Source organism: Schistocerca americana, chromosome 5 (assembly GCF_021461395.2).
Source record: "Schistocerca americana isolate TAMUIC-IGC-003095 chromosome 5, iqSchAmer2.1, whole genome shotgun sequence".
Lineage (NCBI taxonomy): Eukaryota > Metazoa > Arthropoda > Insecta > Orthoptera > Acrididae > Schistocerca > Schistocerca americana.
Window position 1 is genome coordinate 96,833,636 of NC_060123.1, and position 19,529 is coordinate 96,853,164.

At 37.5% G+C, this 19,529-nt stretch overlaps 1 protein-coding gene across 1 annotated transcript in view; it reads right to left on the reverse strand.

The window, feature by feature from the left end:
- LOC124616118 (synaptic vesicle glycoprotein 2A-like) overlaps positions 1 to 19,529 on the reverse strand; it is a 197,792-nt gene that overhangs the window by 71,275 nt on the left and 106,988 nt on the right. Inside the window, exons 7-8 of the mRNA XM_047144382.1 lie at positions 17,605 to 17,783; positions 8,978 to 9,149 (exon numbers count right to left, since the gene is read on the reverse strand). Coding sequence (XP_047000338.1) covers positions 8,978 to 9,149; positions 17,605 to 17,783 — 351 coding nt within the window. The remainder of the gene's footprint in view (positions 1 to 8,977; positions 9,150 to 17,604; positions 17,784 to 19,529) is intronic.

A 19,529-nucleotide genomic window follows, 5' to 3' on the forward strand; every position in this document is an offset into this window, starting at 1 on the left:
AGGATTGGGGAGAAGAGAAGTTTGTGGCACAACTTGACTAGAAGAAGGGATCGGTTGGTAGGACATGTTCTGAGGCATCGAGGGATCACCAATTTAGTATTGGAGGGCAGCGTGGAGGGTAAAAATCATAGAGGGAGACCAAGAGATGAATACACTAAGCAGATTCAGAGGGATGTAGGCTGCAGTGCGTACTGGGAGAAGAAGAAGCTTGCACAGGATAGAGTAGTGTGGAGAGCTGCATCAAACCAGTCTCAGGACTGAAGACCACAACAAAAACAACAGCATCCTTGAGGTAAACATAAGGGTTAGGTCAGTGCCATTCTTTGCTTGGTTTAATACAGTACCAATACTACTCCAGCTTGCATTTGTGGTGATTATGGAAGCTGTGTTGGGCACTGTTGAGCAGCTTCTTATGGATGCTGTGAATTGCACCAGTGATGGAGTGGCAGGGTAGTTGCCCATTTTGAGGACACCACAAAGCTTGCCAGCTACTATTTTTATCAATGGGTTCTGCAAGTAACACTGGTTTGGCACCATGCAACATATTTGATAGTGGCTGGCATGACATGCCAAGATGTAGAACAGCATCACGAGGAAGATTGTATACAGCTAATGGCTGGCAGGCTAGCCTCATACTGCTAATCAACAGGTTTGATAAAAGAAAACATGGCCTGTAATAGGCTGTAATATAGACAGTCTTTATTTAAATCACGTGTTTAGTTGGTTCCAATGACTTCAGAGACAGTCATTTTCATTTTTCAACATCATTTTCCCATTTTGCACTCTGCATTTACATTGAACTGACCTTTGAGTTATTTTAGTTTGTTTCATATTATGATAGTATCATATACTGTAATTCATGAATTACATGTTGTTCCCAGTATTGTTTCCTACACTTTTATCGCCAGTGCCATTTGGCTGCCTCACATGGTATATTGGTTGATAGATATTAAAAAGTTTCTAATCTTTTGGTACCCTTATGCATTTTCTAAAAAATGTTAGTGAATGCCACTTTAATGAATACTACTTTAACACCTAGTTTCTCTCATTAAGGAATTTTTTTACTCAATGTACATCATGGAATAGTCTCTATATGGGGTCTCTTAATTTTATTACTTGGTTCTACACATTTCTCTCAAATAATTTGATGAGTTCATTTCAGCACCCTTGTGTGTCCAATAAGGTGAACCCAGGAATGAGTGTCATTTATACTCGAAATCTTTTGCTTTTTTGTTACCTACTATCATGGCTTTTTTTGGTTTCTGTGTATGTATAAATAGCCTTCAGACACTGGTGATCGATGATATAAGGCATTTGTTAAGTCTGGCTCACCAGCAATTAATGGAGTGTTCATTTTTGAATATTTTGTGAAATTTGTATGTATTTCTTACATTAGAGTTAGTGTACTGTAAAAAATATTTTGTTATGTCTGTTTGTCCTTCTTATGTAGTCTCTGGTCACTGATCGTCTGATATAGAACACATCAACTAAGTCTGACATGCCAGCAATATATCTAATGTGTCCCTGACATTTTCTACCGATAGTGCTATAGCGTTTGGCCAGATGTGTATCTTTGACCACAAAATATCAGCTGCTGTTAGTTGTCAAGCTTTAGTACTTAGAGAATGTTCCCAATATGATGATTAGAGTTGTCATGTTAATGTGGATCCATTCACAATGTAAAGATGGAATACAAGACCTACTTTTTACTTGTAGTTAAAAATAATTTGACATTTATGACATGTAACACACAATATTACACATGTAAGAAGAAATTTTGCATGGTAAGGTGGTATGTTAATGTGGATTGTTTAATGTATATTACCAATAAAATTGAACAAGTTGACAAATTTCTAAGTGTTAGTAGCCCTCATATTTATCTTTTGAATGAACTAGGGTGCAAAACTGAAGAACTATGCAGCATTAATTTAAGTAATTATAAAACTGTCAGTGTCTATTGTAGGAAAAAACATAAAGGTGGTGGTGCTGGTATTTATGTCAAAAATAATGTCCAGTGCGAAAAAACTGATTGGATAGATAAACTTGTATGTGAGATGGTCTTTGAAATAGCTGCCATAAGAATACAGCTCAGACATAGCAGTTGAATAATAGCTAGCCTGTACAGATCCCCTAACAGTAACATGGAAGAATTCTTTTGCCATTTAGAGGAACTTATTGATAAACTCTCATCTCATAAAAAACAGACTATAATAGTAGTGGACGTGAACATTGACTCCTTAACTAATAGTGTAAGTTACCTTAGATATATTGATATATTACAGTCCTATAATTACAACCACGTGAATTCAACACCAACCAGAATTACAGGTGACTCTCAGACATGTATTGACCATGTTATTACAAACTTAAGTAAGGAGGACCTTGTAGTTGTAACTGTTGAGCACCACATTTCGGATCATAGTGCATTAGTCCTAGAGCTTCACACTGACAAAGAAATAGTATCTCATAAGGAACAATTTACTTATAAAAGAAAGCTTGACTATCATGCATTAAAGGAAAAACTGGCACACATAAACTGGTGTCAGGTAGGCCTATATGCAACAGAAGACATTAATGAAAAGTGGGAAATATTTTATACTACATTAACCCATTGTCTAAATCAAGAGTGCCCAAGGGTCAAAATACTAAAGAAAACTGACAGTTCCAGGAATCTTAAACTCCCCCCTAATGTGATGAAATTAAAGAATGACATGAATGATCTATATATATATTCTTTTTAAAGACACCAAACTGCAGTACTTTCAGTCTAAATACAAAGCCTGTAGAAAAACCTATAGGGAAGCACTTAAGACATTAAAGGCACAGAAGTATGCAGAACAGATGAGTCAATCCTATAATGTTAGCAAAACAGTGTGGAATATAGTAAAGAAGGAAAGTGGGGGGAATGACAAGGCATTGCGTAACAACATAATAATAAGGGACAATGAAAAATTGGTTAGTGACCCAAAAGAAGTATGCGAGAGATTCATAGATCAATTTAGTAAGATAGGTAAGGAGGATGTGATCAACCCACCGCAGGTGCTAAATCCCAGTAATGTCAGTTTTAATTCGTTCTTCCTGAGGTGCGTTACAGAACAGGAAATCCTGAGAACCATTTCCAACTTAAAAGCAAGTACATCCAGTGGCTGGGATGACATCTCAGCCAAATTTCTGAAAGAATGCAGTAATGAGTTAATAAAGCCACTGCAACATTTAATAAACAGCTCTTTCAGACAGGGGTCATTTCCTGACTTGTTAAAAGTCACTGAAATAAGACCAGTGCATTAAAAGGGAAAACCTACTGATGTACAAAATTATAGGCCTATTTTATTGACATCAGAACTTAGTAAGTTGTTGGAAAGGCTATTTCTTGATCAAATGGAATCATTTTTCTCTAAGTACAATATATTAAAAAGTTCTCAACACGGTTTCAGGAAGGGCAAGTCTACAATAACAGCCATAGCCACATTTATACAAGCAGTATTGAACAAACTTCATGATGGAAACATAGTTATTGGCACCTTTCTAGACCTATCTAAGGCTTTTTATACTGTAAATCACTCCATTCTTCTACATAAGCTAGAAACTTATGGGGTCAGAGGAGTGGCATTAGATTTGTTAAGATCGTACCTTGCTGACAGGAGACACTGTGTTAAGTTGTATCATACAACCAGGGGACTTATACAAGCAGTAAAATCATCTTATAAAATTCTTAGCTGTGGAGTCCCTCAGGGAAGTATTATTGGGCCTTTTCTGTTCATTGTGTACATCAGTGATATAATAATTCCAAAAAATGCAGACCTCGTGAATTATGCCGACGGCAACTCCTTCATAAGCTGGGGCCCTACAAAACAGCTAGCAGTGCAAAATAATATGAAGAACACTAGCCTCATCACAGAATATATGACTAAAAATAAATTGGCATTAAATAAGGAAAAGACAATTCTAATGGAGTTTATGCTAAATTACAAATCAAGACAAGTGGATACTGAGCCAGAGTTATCAATTGAAACAATTGATAAACATAAATTCCTGGGTATTATAGTTGATGAACATCTTACATGGAAGGAGCACATCAGCTACATGTGTAAAAAAATCTCGTGTAATACCTACCTGCTAAAACTCCTTTCTAGCATAATAGCGTCACCAGTCTTAAGACAAATCTATTTTGGTATTATACACTCCCACCTACAATACGGTATTGAGATTTGGGGCGGGGCACCAATGGTATACGTGGATAGGGCTTTTAGAGCCCAGAAGAGAGCAATTAGGATAATAACAAATATTAGTAAACCTCAGTCCTGTAGAGAATACTTCATTAAGTATAATATACTAACTGTGTATTCATTATATGTTCTAAGGACTATACTGTTTGTAAAAGAAAATTTGGAGCACAGTATAATAAATAGTGATATCCATAGTTATAATACAAGGAGGGAAGAGGATTACCACATAAAATTCAGAAATAAAAAAGCAACCGATCATAATCCATTTTCTGCTGGAAGATTTTTTTTACAACAGACTGCCAAATACCATAAAAATGTTAAAAGGAAACATATTTAAAATAAAATTAAAGCAGCTGTTAATTGCTAAATGTTTGTACTCCATCAAGGATTTTTAATGTTGTATGTACTTTATTTCTACTACTAAACTATTATTATTGTTCATGTATGTACTGACTGACCATGTCCACGACTGTAAAAGTTATTATGGACAAATAAACCATTATTATTATTATTATTATTATTTCTTATACATGGTGATGTATGGCAATGTATGCAATGTGACACTCTTCTATGTTGGTTTTACAGGAGAATGACAGCCCCTCTTAGAGAAATTGGGTTGTGGGAGAGAAACAAAGCAAATGTGCACCTGGTGCGTATCCCAGGAGTAATTGTTTACTAGGTTTCCTTTGACACCATCACAGGAGCAATTGAAAGCACATGCTGCAGTCAGCTCAAGATCATTGCTCACACTGGCACCTGCCTGGGTTCTGAGAGCATTATCAGTTCTTTCTGGAGACTGGTTGACACAGTGAGGCCAGGTAACTTCAGTCAAGAGGTCTTGGCACATCTGTTGAGCTACAGCATCATTCTGATAGATTGGGGCCCTTTGATCTGGAGATGAGTAGAGGGAGTTAAACCAGAGGCCTCACTGGTTCTGTGACCAGATCAACCTTAGATTCCTAGACCTAAACTAAATAATGCAGACTTGTGTGAAGTCACAGTAGGTATATCATGTGTCCACTGTACACAAATACAGTCTCTTGGGTTGCACAGCATGTGTGGAAAAAAAAGAACCCACATCGACAGATAGTCAGATAAACCAATTATTACAGAATACCAGATGACAAACCAAAGAGTGAGAATGTCAGATATTAATTGTCAACTGCCATAGTTTTTGCAGTAATGTCCATTAGCTCATGTCTCTCATTGGAAGATGCCGGACACCACATCTCATTATGAACTGAGAGTTGAAAACCAAAGTAGAGAGTAGAGGAGTTTTCAATAATACGTGAAATGTATATTGGAAAAATAGATTAGATCCTCAGACGGATGAGTGTCTACAGCAACAACCAGAGGCATTAAATCTAGAAACATTGAAAGAGAATCTGAGTGTGAACTAATAGGGACAAGAGTAACTGTGTTTAGTGGACTTGGTTATTAATTGGATATTTCTATTGACCACTAGAGTCAGACACATTGGTATTAGTGTCATTCATAGATGACCTTAATGTGATAGCCCAGAAATATCCTGAGGATATGGATACAGTATGTGTTGATTTTAACATGCCCATGATCATGTGGGAAAACTATGTGCAAATCAGTGGCAGTAAGGACATACAGTCTTGTGAAATGACACTGAATACATTGTCTGACAACTGTCTTCAACAACTACTCTGACAACCTACATGTGAAATAGTAGTTGAGACCTCCTGACTTGTAAACAGACCTGGTCTTTCTGAAGTGTTACCACCAATGAGAGAGAGATAAGTGACCAAGATGCGTGTCTGTGTGGGTGGGGGGGGGGGGGGGGGGGGAATTGAACTGATATACAGTCACTATAACTTTGCAAATGTTTAACAGTTATATGAACATGCACATTACTTCTGAAGAAAAACAGGTATTGTGCTCAGTATGATAGGGTGCTTATGAACAGTGATAATTGTTTCCTACACTATTTAAGGATTTGCAAATACGCAGTCCAAATGGTCAGATACTTTATGAAAATGCAGTCCAAATGGTCAGATACTTTATGAAAGTAATTGCAAGTTATTTATGAAAATCCAAGCAGGATTTCATTAAGTAATAAACTTGGTTGTGCGTGGTAGCTCATGATATCTCATCTTTAGCTTAGTTTTACTTGTGTGGTGTTCTGACAAGGTTTGTTTTGTGGGGCACTCAACTGCATGGTCATCAGCACCCGTACAAAGTCCTGATTTTTATACAGTCCTATTTTTTCACAGTTCAATCTAGCCATTGTCCCTAATGATGATGATGATGATGATGACAACACAAGCATCCAACCCCGGGCAGAGAAAATCCTCAACGTGGCTGCGAATCGAACCCAGGACCCCGTGTCCAGAGGCAGCCTCAATCAAGGCAGGTGTGTTGGTGTGGAGTCTGTCATGAGTACCACTAGGTATTAGTTTGTTTTCAAAACTTATACAATCTAAGTGATCAAAGACATTGGCAATCTCACAAAAAATGCCAGCAGGAATTAAAACAGATTATTGGAGAAAAACCTCTAACACATCTTGTCAGGTGTGAGATCTGTTCAGAAAAGAGTCCCTTTATTCTGTTGTGCACTTCTTATCAATAAAAATTGATAACTGAAATAGATGATTGTAGCTCTGTCTTGAGGGCAGTTTCTGCAGCTGGCCTGACGTCTGTATTTGTCTGACTTACAGTACAGATGGTTTGAAAATGGACACAGGTGTCCGAAACTAGTCACCATCAAGGAATACAACAGATACTTCTCAATGCAACTTATGACAATGTTTATTTCAATAACAAGACAAGTTGCAGACCTATTTTTCACCTGCAGTGTGCTGAAAGTTCATAAAAATTGGTGAGACTGAGGGTAATGAATTTACTCATTTTCATTATATTATTGTAAAAACAAAGATGATGTAACTTACCAAACGAAAGCGTTGGTATGTTGATAGACACACAAACAAACACAAACACACACACAAAATTAAAAGCTTTCGCAACCCATGGTTGCCTCATCAGGAAAGAGGGAAGGAGAGGGAAAGACGAAAGGATGTGGGTTTTAAGGGAGAGGGTTAGGAGTCATTCCAATCCCGGGAGCGGAAAGACTTACCTTAGGGGGAAAAAAGGACAGGTATACACTTGCACACACACACGCATATCCATCTGCACTCATACAGACACAAGCAGACTTAAATTGAGAGCAACCACTCTTTCTTTGATTTTTTCCATAAAACAGGCCAATAAAGTTTGAAGATGATTTATGAAGGAATTAAAATTACTTACCAGTTTAAAAGATTTATTAGGAAATTCTGCCTCTGACAGTATTATGAAAGGGATAGATTGCTACTAGTGGAGATGTTGCATCATAGATAGGCACAACAAAAAGGCTGTCAAACAAGTAAGCTTTCAGCCAAAAAGCCCTTCATTGGAATTAGGCAAAACACACACACACACACACACACACACACACACACACACACACACACACACACACACATGTCTGCTTGTGTCTGTATGAGTGCAAATGGACATGTGTGTGTGTGCGAGTGTATACCTGTCCTTTTTTCCCCCTAAGGTAAGTCTTTCCACTCCCGGGATTGGAATGACTCCTTACCCTCTCCCTTAAAACCCACATCCTTCCCTCTTTCCTGATGAGGCAACCGTGGGTTGTGAAAGCTTGAATTTTGTGTGTGTGTGTGTGTATATGTGTTTGTTTGTGCGTCTATCAACATACCAATGCTTTCGTTTGGTAAGTTACATCATCTTTGTTTTTAGATATATTTTTCCCACGTGGAATGCTTCCCTCTTTAATATTTATATCATCACATTATTGAATATAATAGAGGGAAACATTCCACGTGGGAAAAATACATCTAAAAACACAGATGATGTGACTTACCAAACGGAAGTGCTGGCAGGTCGATAGACACACAAACAAACACAAACATACACACGAAATTCAAGCTTTCGCAACAAACTGTTGCCTCATCAGGAAAGAGGGAAGGAGAGGGAAAGACGAAAGGATGTGGGTTTTAGGGAGAGGGTAAGGAGTCATTCCAGTCCCGGGAGCGGAAAGACTTACCTTAGGGGGAAAAAGGACAGGTATACACTCGCACACACACACATATCCATTCGCACATACACAGGCACAGGCAGACATTTGTAAAGGCCACAAATGTCTGCCTGTGTCTGTGTATGTGTGGATGGATATGTGTGTGTGTGTGTGTGTGTGTGTGTGTGTGTGTGTGTGTGTACCTGTCCTTTTTTCCCCCTAAGGTAAGTCTTTCCGCTCCCAGGATTGGAATGACTCCTTACCCTCTCCCTAAAACCCACATCCTTTCGTCTTTCCCTCTCCTTCCCTCTTTCCTGATGAGGCAACAGTTTGTTGCAAAAGCTTGAATTTCATGTGTATGTTTGTGTTTGTTTGTGTGTCTATCAACCTGCCAGCACTTTCGTTCGGTAAGTCACATCATCTGTGTTTTTAGATATATCATTATATTATTGGTTTTACTAGTGTACACTGCACTTGTTTCAGTAGACAAATGCATGAGCTAAGCCACAAGCTATTACCTGAAGACAATGTACAAAACCAGAAACTGCCATTATTAAAGGTATTGATATAGTAACTATAATTTAGCCAAGAACAAGTGCAGCAATCAACTGACTGTACCAGGACTTGCTTCTGATGAATATGTGATTTACTATATCAAGTGACACAGGCATATTAATATTTTTAACATTATTATGTTATTATACATTACCACTCCACAGAATTCTTCATTTGAGGTTGTGGAAGAGGTTGAAACACCAGTAAATGATATCATTTCACACATTGACACAGATTCATTAGTGTTATTCATAAATTTGTGGTGTTCTATGTACTCCTCAGCTGATGCAAACATCTGCGGTAGCCAAAGACGTATAGTATTCACACTAAAAAGTAAAAAAGGTACTAACTAGAAAAACTTGAAGCCAAATGGACATGCATGGTAATTAAAAAGTCTCACTGCTTTCTTTGTCCTTTACAACAAATATGTAGATCTATCTTTGTTCAACAAAAATGTTCAAATATATTGTAATAAATTTCAGAAGATATTACAAACATGCCTGGAAGCTGAAGAAATATTGCACTAATTACTAAAATTTATACACTTCTTTTTATTTTAGACACAGTCACACAATGTAAACAGAATGATAATCAATTTTAGCTATAAATAGCTCATATGGTTGCTCTGTTCATCAATGAATGACGTGCTTTGTCATGTTCTGGAGTAGAAAGAAGTGTATAACATGTAAATCACTATTCTCCATAGATAGTATGTAATTTTTTTCCAAATACTAGTATTTATTCAAATAAATATTATTCCATTTGTACAGAAATTAGACAAAGATACATAACAGATCAGGACACACACATACACATAAAAACTAGAGTAGTCTATTTCATAGACAATTTTTCCCCTGACATACACATACTTCTAACTAGAGCAGCATCATTCATTCCCTTCACTTTGTCCTCTGGGGTAAGTACTCATACTTTCATTTCTGCTAACTCAGTATAACTGTGTATAATATAGTGTTATAATAATGTGTGTTGTCCAAATTATTGAGCTGTGGTGTATATGTATGCAAATATATATCTCTCAGTGAAAAATAATGGTAAACAGGAACAATTTAGGCTCATTTTACAATGTTTATTTCCTTGAAATATGTACTGTGTAAATTAATAAAAAAGTAGAGAAGAGGTGGTAAAAGTGGTAACCTTGCAATATGAGGTTAATATGACTGTAATCTGCAACAATGTATTTTGGAAGAGATTTACCAACATTAATTAAGTTAACTGTAAATAAAAATTTTGTAAGTGGTACTCTTAGCAAGACAGCTAATAGAAAAAACTGTTTAAATTACCTTCAACTACACTGAAGAGCCAAAGAAACTGGTACACCTGTCTAACATCGTGTGGGGCACCTGCTAGCATGCAGAAGTGCCACAACATGACATGGCATGGACTCAGCTAATGTCTGAAGTAGTGCTGGAGAGAACTGACACTGTGAATCCTGCATGGCTGTCCATAAATCCGTAAAAGTATGAGGGGTGGAGATCTCTTCTGAACTGCATGTTGCAAGGCATCCCAGATATGCTCATTGATGTTCATATCTGGGAAGTGTGGTGGCCAGCGGAAGTGTTTAAACTCAGAAGAGTGTTCCTGGAGCCATTATGTAGCAATTCTGGTCATGTGGGGTGTCACTTTGTCCTGCTAGACTTGCCCAAGTCTGTCAGAATGCACAATGGATATGAATGGATGCAGGTGGTCAGGCAGGATGATTACGTACGTGTCACTTTTCAGAGTTGTATCTAGACGTATGAGGGGTCCCATATCACTCCAACTGCACATGTCCCACACCATTAAAGAGCCTCCACCAGCTTGAACAGTCCCCTGTTGACATGCAGGGTCCCTGGATTCATGAGGTTTTCTCCATAACCATACATGTTCATCTGCTCAATACAATTTGAAACGAGACTCATCTGACCAGACAACATGTTTCCAGTCATCAATAGTCCAATGTCGACATTGATGTGCCCAGACAAGGCATTAAGTTTTGTGTCATGCAGTCGTCAAGGGACACGAGTGGGCTGGCTCCGAAAGCCCATATTGATGATGTTTCGTTGAAGAGTTCGCACGATGACACTTGTTGATGGCCCAGCATTGAAATCTGCAGTAATGTGCAGAAAGGTTTCACTTTGTCACATTGAATGATTCTCTTCAGTTGTTATTGGTCCCAATCTTGCAGGATCTTTTTCCAGCCACAGCGAAATCAGAGATTTGAAGTTTTACCAGATTCCTGATTTTCAAGGTACACTCGTGAAATGGTTGTACGGAAAAATCCCCTTTTAATCACTACCTTGGAGATGCTTTCTCCCATTGCTCATGCACTGGCTGTAATACCACATTCACACTCACTTACATCTTGATATCCTGCCATAAAGCTGATCCAACAACTGTGCCAGACACTTGCTTCTTATATAGGTGTTGCCGACCACAGCACTTTATTGTGCCTGTTTACATACCTCTGTATTTGAATACACATTCCTATAGCAGTTACTTTCACACTTCAGTATATAAACTGAGTCTCAGAAATTAAAAAAAAAATGATTGTAATATGTTTCATTTAGGCAAAATTATACACTGGAGAATACTGATGTCTGATATTAATATAAGAACATTAAATACAACAACTTTGACTGATAAATGTGAATACATCATAGTTCTCATGAAAATGAGGTCAGAGATTGTTGGACTGAATGAATCAAAGTTGAATAAGAATGGAAATAAAATTATTATAGAACTAATATGAAGTTTGCAAGTTTCTGGCTAAATGAACTTTTAGATCATACAATGTATGTTCAAAAAGTAATAGAAATTCTGTTATTTTGCATGCTGTATTAGTCAGATTCACTATGACCTCCGATATGCACCATCCATTTCCATGTTCTGGTCACACCACATTTTCACGTTCTTGTCACAGTCTAGAAGAACATTGTCAAGAGTTACAGAAGGTAATAAACGAAAGCAAATTCAATTACAAGGTGATAATAGAAGTTTTGAATGTGAAAGTAGGACAAAAACCATAGAATGACTTGTTAGCAGGAAACCTCACTTATCATTTCAGAAATGAGAGGTCATACATTAGTAGAATTTCCAAAGACGAACAGTGGGTTTGTTCCTTCCTGGATAAAACAAAGAGAAAATTGGACCAAATGGAACTAAAATAGTTGACTGTTTTTTATGAATCATTAAAGAAATTGTATTTGATGTAATAGTTGTAGCTGACTTCTGAATTTCAAGTGACCATAGACTCGTAACATGCAACAAACAAAAAGATAAAAAGGTAGAAAGAAACTGATTTTTTGGGCAGGAAGTCATAAATGACAATCAGAATTCATTAAAAAATGCAGGTGTATCAGATAAAATTAAGCACAAAATTCAGTATCATAAAAAGAAATGTTATACACATAAAAACAAAAGAGAAACTTCCATTTTAGTTAAAACTTCTGGAATGAGAGACAGTTGATGTATAAAAGCATTCCCTAACATTTCATCTCCAATTGTGACAGACATCTTCAGAAGTAATACAGCGACTGCATCAAGAGTTAAGAGGTCTCAGAATTTTTAGCAATACATAGGCGGCATTCCTGTTCCCCACATTATGCCAACTGCATGATTATCTTTGGCTTGTGCTACTGTTCTCTATTAAAAGCAATCAATCATCACTATGATGGTGAAAAGTCGATATCCATATTTTAACTAATTTAACACCTCCTTCTTTTCTGTTAAAATTATTATGGCATTCATAAATCTCTGTGATCTCTCTACACATATGCACATGATAATGTGTAGTCTTTGCTAAAATGCTCATTTCACTGAATTCTCTATCATGATTTCCATCTCAGAAAAGAATGTTCTGCTAAGGCTGATTTGTCTATACGTCTGAGGTATCAGTTCCTTGGGTGTTAAGCTAAGCAGGTGTTAATACTTCCTCCTTGTGGTTCCCATGTATTCTTGCCCACAACCTGGAATTTAGCTCTTCTTATGTATTCATTGATTCAACTCCATACTTGGCCAAAACTTTCCCAATGTAAATCATAACCTTGTCAATAAATGGGATGGAAAATTTCCTATTTGGTGGTGGTTGTTCCTCATTAGTCCTGGCTTTTGCTCTTCTAGGTTGAAGTGCTTGATCCACCTCCTTACTGGAGTAACCATTTTTCTTAAAGGTCATATGCAAGCGATTAAGATCATTTTGCAAATAAATCACCTCATAAATTTTTAGCTGTATCCACCAAGGTTCTAATTAGAATTCTTTTTTTCTGTTTTGGGAGATGATTAGATTCCTTATGGCAGCATCTATCAGTGCATATAGCTGTCCTGTACACCTTATGGCCTAAAACCCAACCTATGATCACAGCTATATCCAGGAAATGAAGTTGCCCATTGCTCTCTTTCTTCATCGTAAATTGAATTTTTGGCTTGATGCTATTGAAATGTAGCAAGAAGACATTCAACACCTCTTCTCCACATGTCAATACAAAAAAGGTATCATGGACTTAGCAGTATCACTTTGCTGATCTTTTGTTGGCTGCCTGCAATGCCTGCTCAAAAATCTTCACAAACAAATTGCCAACAACTGGACTATGAGGGCTGTCCATGGTAAACCTGTCAATTTGCTCACAAAATTCATTGTTCCTCTGGAAACAGGTTTTAGCGAGAAACTGTCTAAATAAAACTACTATATTGATCTGAGAAATATCTACTATATACAAAATAGCTTCATTCACAGGGAACATCACAATAAGGACACAATATCACAGCTGATCAGGAAATCACTTGAGCCCATGTTAATATCTTTTAGTTTTTCAATAAAATACACTGAGTTTTTAATATAACTGTCAGCTCTGCTCGTGTGTGGTTGGAGCAATGAGGCTAGATATCTGGTGTAATGGTACTTGAATTATGCAACCATTATGGCACCTCACCTGAACCTCTCGATACTAGCTATATTCTACTGTGTTTCTGCAAAGTAGTTAACTTATTTCTGAGACAAAATTCAGATTTGATTTCATTTGTGATACATCGATATATTTATATTGCAATGATATTATTCTTATGTGTATTCTTTCTTTTGTCACTATGATCTTTGACGTACTTGTAACTCTGATTTTTGGGTGCGTAAGCGATAGTTAGTTAGTTGTTGAGTTGTTAGAGAGTTGGACCTTGAGACAGTCAAGTGTTGGATGTCATGTTGGAAAGAAGCATAACGTAGTCCGCTTATAAAATGTGAACTTTAACAGTGACTGTGAGAGAGATGTTTTCAAGTATGTTTTGTATTGTGAAGTGATGTTTGTGTGTTATGTGATATTGCAATAAAAGCAATTCAAAGGAAGTGTAACTTAATTTTGGAGTGCTGATTATTTTTTTACATCACCATTGTCCAGCAAAAGTGTAATCTTCAAGGATGGTTTGTGAAGCGCATCTACATAACTTTTGAATATAGCAGAATAAAACCTAGGCCTCTTTGCATCCGAGCTTGGAATCATAACCACCTAGATTTTTAACGATTGAGCCATGATTTTATGACGAGACCAGCGTGTGAAACACAAAAAGATGAGTGCCTAGTTTTTTGATTATTACATGAAATGACTTTATTAACTGTGCTCTAATAACACCTGCCACATAATAACTTAGTTGTTGCCCAAAAATGCAGTATTTAGCAACGTGAGCAACACCACAATTGTTACTAAATTCTGACCTTTGTTGTGGTAGGGTTGTTAGACTGGCCACCTTCTGTGCACTCAAAATAGGTCTCACAGCCTGAAAGTTTAATTTAAAGTTAACACTGGCCATGGATGTATACACTGTGAGGTTAAAAGGCAAAATTGACAATATTATGAAAATGATAGATTGCTACTTACCATATAGTGGAGATGTTGAGTCACAAACTGGCACCACAAAAAGGCTGCTACACAAGTAATTTTTCGGCCAAAGACCTTCTTGTGAAGTAGACAACACACACGACTGCCTATTTTTGTGCCCTAAAATGAGGAGTATCCAACTCACTGTCCTTCCAATCCCTCTCACAGCAGTATTCTGCTGCCCACTGAACCTATGCAATGTCCTTGTCCATTCCTACTTCACCCCTGCTCCTAACCCCTTCCCTCATGGGTCATATCCCTGCAGTAGACCTAAATGCAAGACTTGTCACATACAACCTCCTTCCAGTAACAAGCATTACCTATTCTGTCAAAGGCAGGACAACCTGTGGAAGCAGTCATGTGATCTAAAAGCTAAGATGCAACCACAGTGCTACAGTCTACGTGGACACATGACACCCGACAAGATATCTGTCTGTATGAATAGCTACAGACAAACTGTGGCCAAGAAACAGTTGGACCACCCGTGAGCTGAGCATGCTGGCCAACACAGCATTCTTCATTTCAATTATTGCTTCACATCATGTGTCGTCTTGATCTTTTCTACCAGCACCAGCTTTTCTGAACTGCTCAGGTAGCAATATATCCTACTTTCCCATTACCCTCCTAGCCTCAACCTTCATTAGTATTTGTCCGTCCCTGTTGGCACTTCAGCACTGCACAGCCCTCTACTCCATCAATGTACTCAGAGTCTTCTTACTTATCTCCTTTTCTACTCTCTACCTCCCCCCCCCCCTCCTCCCCCTCTGCCCTCCATCTAACCTCCTGACTGCACCAGCTGCCCTATCCTCTTCCCATCACATCCCTGTATACTCCCACAAGCAGCAGTTTACCATTCCCCGCACCTACCCTGCTATTACTCCCCCTCTGTCTCCTCCTTACCCCCATCACCCAAATTGCTTCTCCCATCATGGGCAGTTGCTCGCAGTCTGGCATCGGCAGTCACACGCAGTGGTCGTGTCTGTGAGTTGTGTTTGTGTGAGTGTATGTGTGTTGTCTATTTTGGGAAAAGGCCTTTTGCCAGAAAGTTCACTTGTTTAGCAGTCTTTTTGTTGTGCCTGTATGTGTTTCAGCATCTGCACTGTATGGTGAGTAGTAATCTATCCTTTTCATACGAGGGGCGTTTCAAAGGTCTGTGCAAAAATAAAAACTACTTATGTGTTTGGGGTAAACCTTTTTTATTTTTGACATAGTCTCCTTTTAGACTTATACACTGTATCCAGTGCTGTTTCAATTTGTTGATCCCTTCCAAATAATAGGACCTGTCCATGTCTGCAAAATAGCTATTAGTTGCTGCAATCACCTCCTTGTTTGAATAAAATCTTTGTCCCGCCACCCATTTCTTCAAATTGGGGAACTAATAGTAGTCCGAGGGAGCCAAGTGTGGAGAATAGGGGAGATGTGAAATGAGTTGGAATCCTATTTCCATTAATTTTGTGACCACAACTGCTGAGATGTGTGCTGGTGTATTGTTGAGATGGAAAAGGACTTTTTTGAGGTCTAATCTCTGGCGTTTTTCTTGCAGCTCGGTTTTCAAATGGTCCAATAACAATGAATAATATTCACCTTTTCCAGATAGTTGATGAGGATTATCCCTTGCAAATCCCAAACGGCAGTCGCGATAACCTTTTCGGCCTAAGGAATGGTCTTCGCCTTTTTTGGTGCAGATTCTCTCTTGGTAACCCATTGTTTAGATTGTTGTTTGGTCTTAGGAGTATAGTAATGTATCTATGTTTCATCCACAGTGACAAAACGATGCTTAAAGTCCTGTAGATTCTTCCTGAACAGCTGCAAACTATCCTTGCAACACTTCACACAATTTCGTTTTTGATCAAGCGTGAGTAATTGTGGAACCCATCTTGCAGATAGCTTTCTCATGTCCAAATGTTTATGCAAAATATTATGTACCCATTCATTCGAGATGCCCACAGCACTAGCAATCTTGCACACTTTAACTCTTCTGTCTTCCATCACCATATCATTATCAATGATTTCTGGAGTCATAACCTCCACAGGGCGTCCAGAACGTTCAGCATCACTTGTGCCCATATGGCCACTCTTAAAATTTTGAAACCACTTATAAACTGTTCTAATCGAAGGTGCAGAGTCACCGTAATGTTTATCAAGCTTCTCTTTAGTCTCCTGAGGCGTTTTGCCTTTCATAAAGTAATGTTTAATCACCACACGAAATTCTTTTTCGTCCATTTTTTTGACAATCGCTTGACTTCCTTGATTCTCACGAATGCCAAACACAAAGAAATAGACCAATATGGCTGAAACTTGGGGTGTGTTCTTTCCAAGGATGCTACTAACTGAACGATTTCAATATGCGCCAGTGGTGCCATCTCTCAGACTTTGCATGGACTTTTCAAATGCCCCTCGTAATATTGTCATTATTCCATCATGGATTTTCCAGTATTTAAAAGGCAAAATTGTTTAACAAAAGTGTTGCATAGCTAAAATTACAAAATGTACATTTCAAGATGTGAGGTAACAGTTTACTTCCACTAACATATATCTTTTGAAATTATCATGATGAGGAAAATAAAAGAAATTATAGCTCACAAGGAGGTTTACCAAAAGTAATTCTTTCCATGTATCATCAAGAATGGAATGGAAAAGGGACAAAATGGTAGTGTTACCAAAATTACCTTTCACCACACACCACACACAGAAAGTTGCCTTGCAGAATATACATGCAGATGTAGATGTAGAACTGTTGTAAATAATGGCTTTAATTAACAGAGAAGGTACTGCTTTTGGGAGAGCATCTTTCTTTTCTTTTATACTAAGCAGATACTAATTATATTCCTTATTTTTGAAATTATTGACTGTATTCATATTGACCAAAGGTAACATAATTTTACAGCATGCCTAAAAATCTACTTCAGAAACTTACCTGAGTAATGTAGAAAACTGAATTATGACAATCATGATTGTTCTATTCCGTAAAGGTTTCACTAACAGTCGCTTTGCTTCTTCCAGACCAGACCTTATCTGTGAGCAAGTACTCTTTCTATTGTCAGTGCTTGTTGATAACTCCATGTTTACGCAACTTTCATCTGCTAACTTCTTAACCTAAGACAGATATGGAGGAAAAAAGTGAAATACTCCAAATCACTAATTGTACTAAAGAAAAAAGTACATATTATTCAAAAATTTTCGTGGAACACAGAAAAAGCAAGAGAGAAAGAACTTTGCATAAAAATTATAAAAATGAGTATTCACTTGCAGAGAATGAAATACAGAATTTGATGCCTAGAAATGTCAAAATACTTAGAGGGTGAATTAACATAAAAATTACTTGGAACAAACATAAATTGTAAACAAATCGTGATGGGGAAGCAGTCCTACAAATGTACAAACCTACCTATTGGTACAGTACATTAAACAATTTGCCGGAGAACTGGCTACAAAGTCAGGGCATGAAAACATAAAACAGGCAAATTAAGAAACACTTTAGCAACTAGGTGTCATAACCAGTATAATACAAAATACACAGCGACACAATGTACAATCACATTATAATAAAGGGACAAAGCAGATAGGAAACAGCATCGGCCATTTGAAGTAGACTGTGGGTCAACTACACTGGAGAAAAGGTTGAAATCCTTTGAAATAATTTCTATTTTTTAGTTGGAGCTGATAATTAAGTAAATTTTCTCTACCAATAATAAGATGTTTAAAAATTTGCAGTTCTTCACGGGTGTCTAATTTACATCCTCTGACTTCCTTATGCAGAGGTTCTGCATCTTTTAGAGGCTTGGGACCATGGGCCATTTGGACAAGATGTTCAGCAAATATAGATCCTCATGTTCCATCACTGCTTTTAGTTGGCAGATGCTCTTTAAACCTAACAGACAGGGCCCTTCCTGTCTGGCCAATGTAATAACAGGGACATTCAGCACAAGTGATCTACATCTGTTTAAGGACTCTGTCCGATACTTTGCAATATCTAAAAGTCTAGATTCTGCGTGCATGTCTGCAACCCAGTGGTTCCTCTATGGGGTGAGTAGCAATCTGACCTATATTACATTGTCATTCTGTTCTGGATTTTCAGTTGTTTGGTTCAATTTCTGCAATATCCATACACTGTTCGAATAAGCAAAACTTGTGATTTTTGCTGTAGTGATATATCAAATTCTTCATTTTTGCATTTGAAGCATCTCAAGTTTGATAGAAAATATTGAATACATATTCTTTAATTCTGATGGTTTAGTCCAGACTTTGCTTTGTTAGGAACTGTTTTCAACTGCAACTATACTTATGCTGAAGCTCTGTCTGTCTGAAGAATTTATTCTTGAATAGAGTTGTTGAAAAAACTGGAAACCACTGAAATCAATTGAATACTGCTTTTATAAGGTTCGATGCCTATGGTAATTATCCATAGAAATAGTCTCTTAGTAGAAGTTTTCAGATGTAAACTCTGTCACTTGTGGTTCAAACTAAGACACACTGCATGGTCCTCCACTCTGTATGCAGTAAATATCAGTGCACAAGATTGCCACTCCCAAATATAAGTTCATATTTCCACTGTTCAGTAATTTAGAAGGTGGACTGTAAGTCACCAAGAACATACTTGCACCCATAAATTATTTGTCAGAATACAGTAGTTATTAATTGAGTACCTAAACTATTCATTTATTTCTCTGTTTTATTTTTGGATGTACCTGGCCTTTTATAGTGGACTTCAAACAAAAAATTTCAAAAATTAATTAAAAGACCATTAGTTAAGTATTTGTATTTATTGCCTGCAATATTTATGGATCTGTAGATGGAATGCCAGTCACAGCACCCACAATCATTGCTTTAACACAACAGATC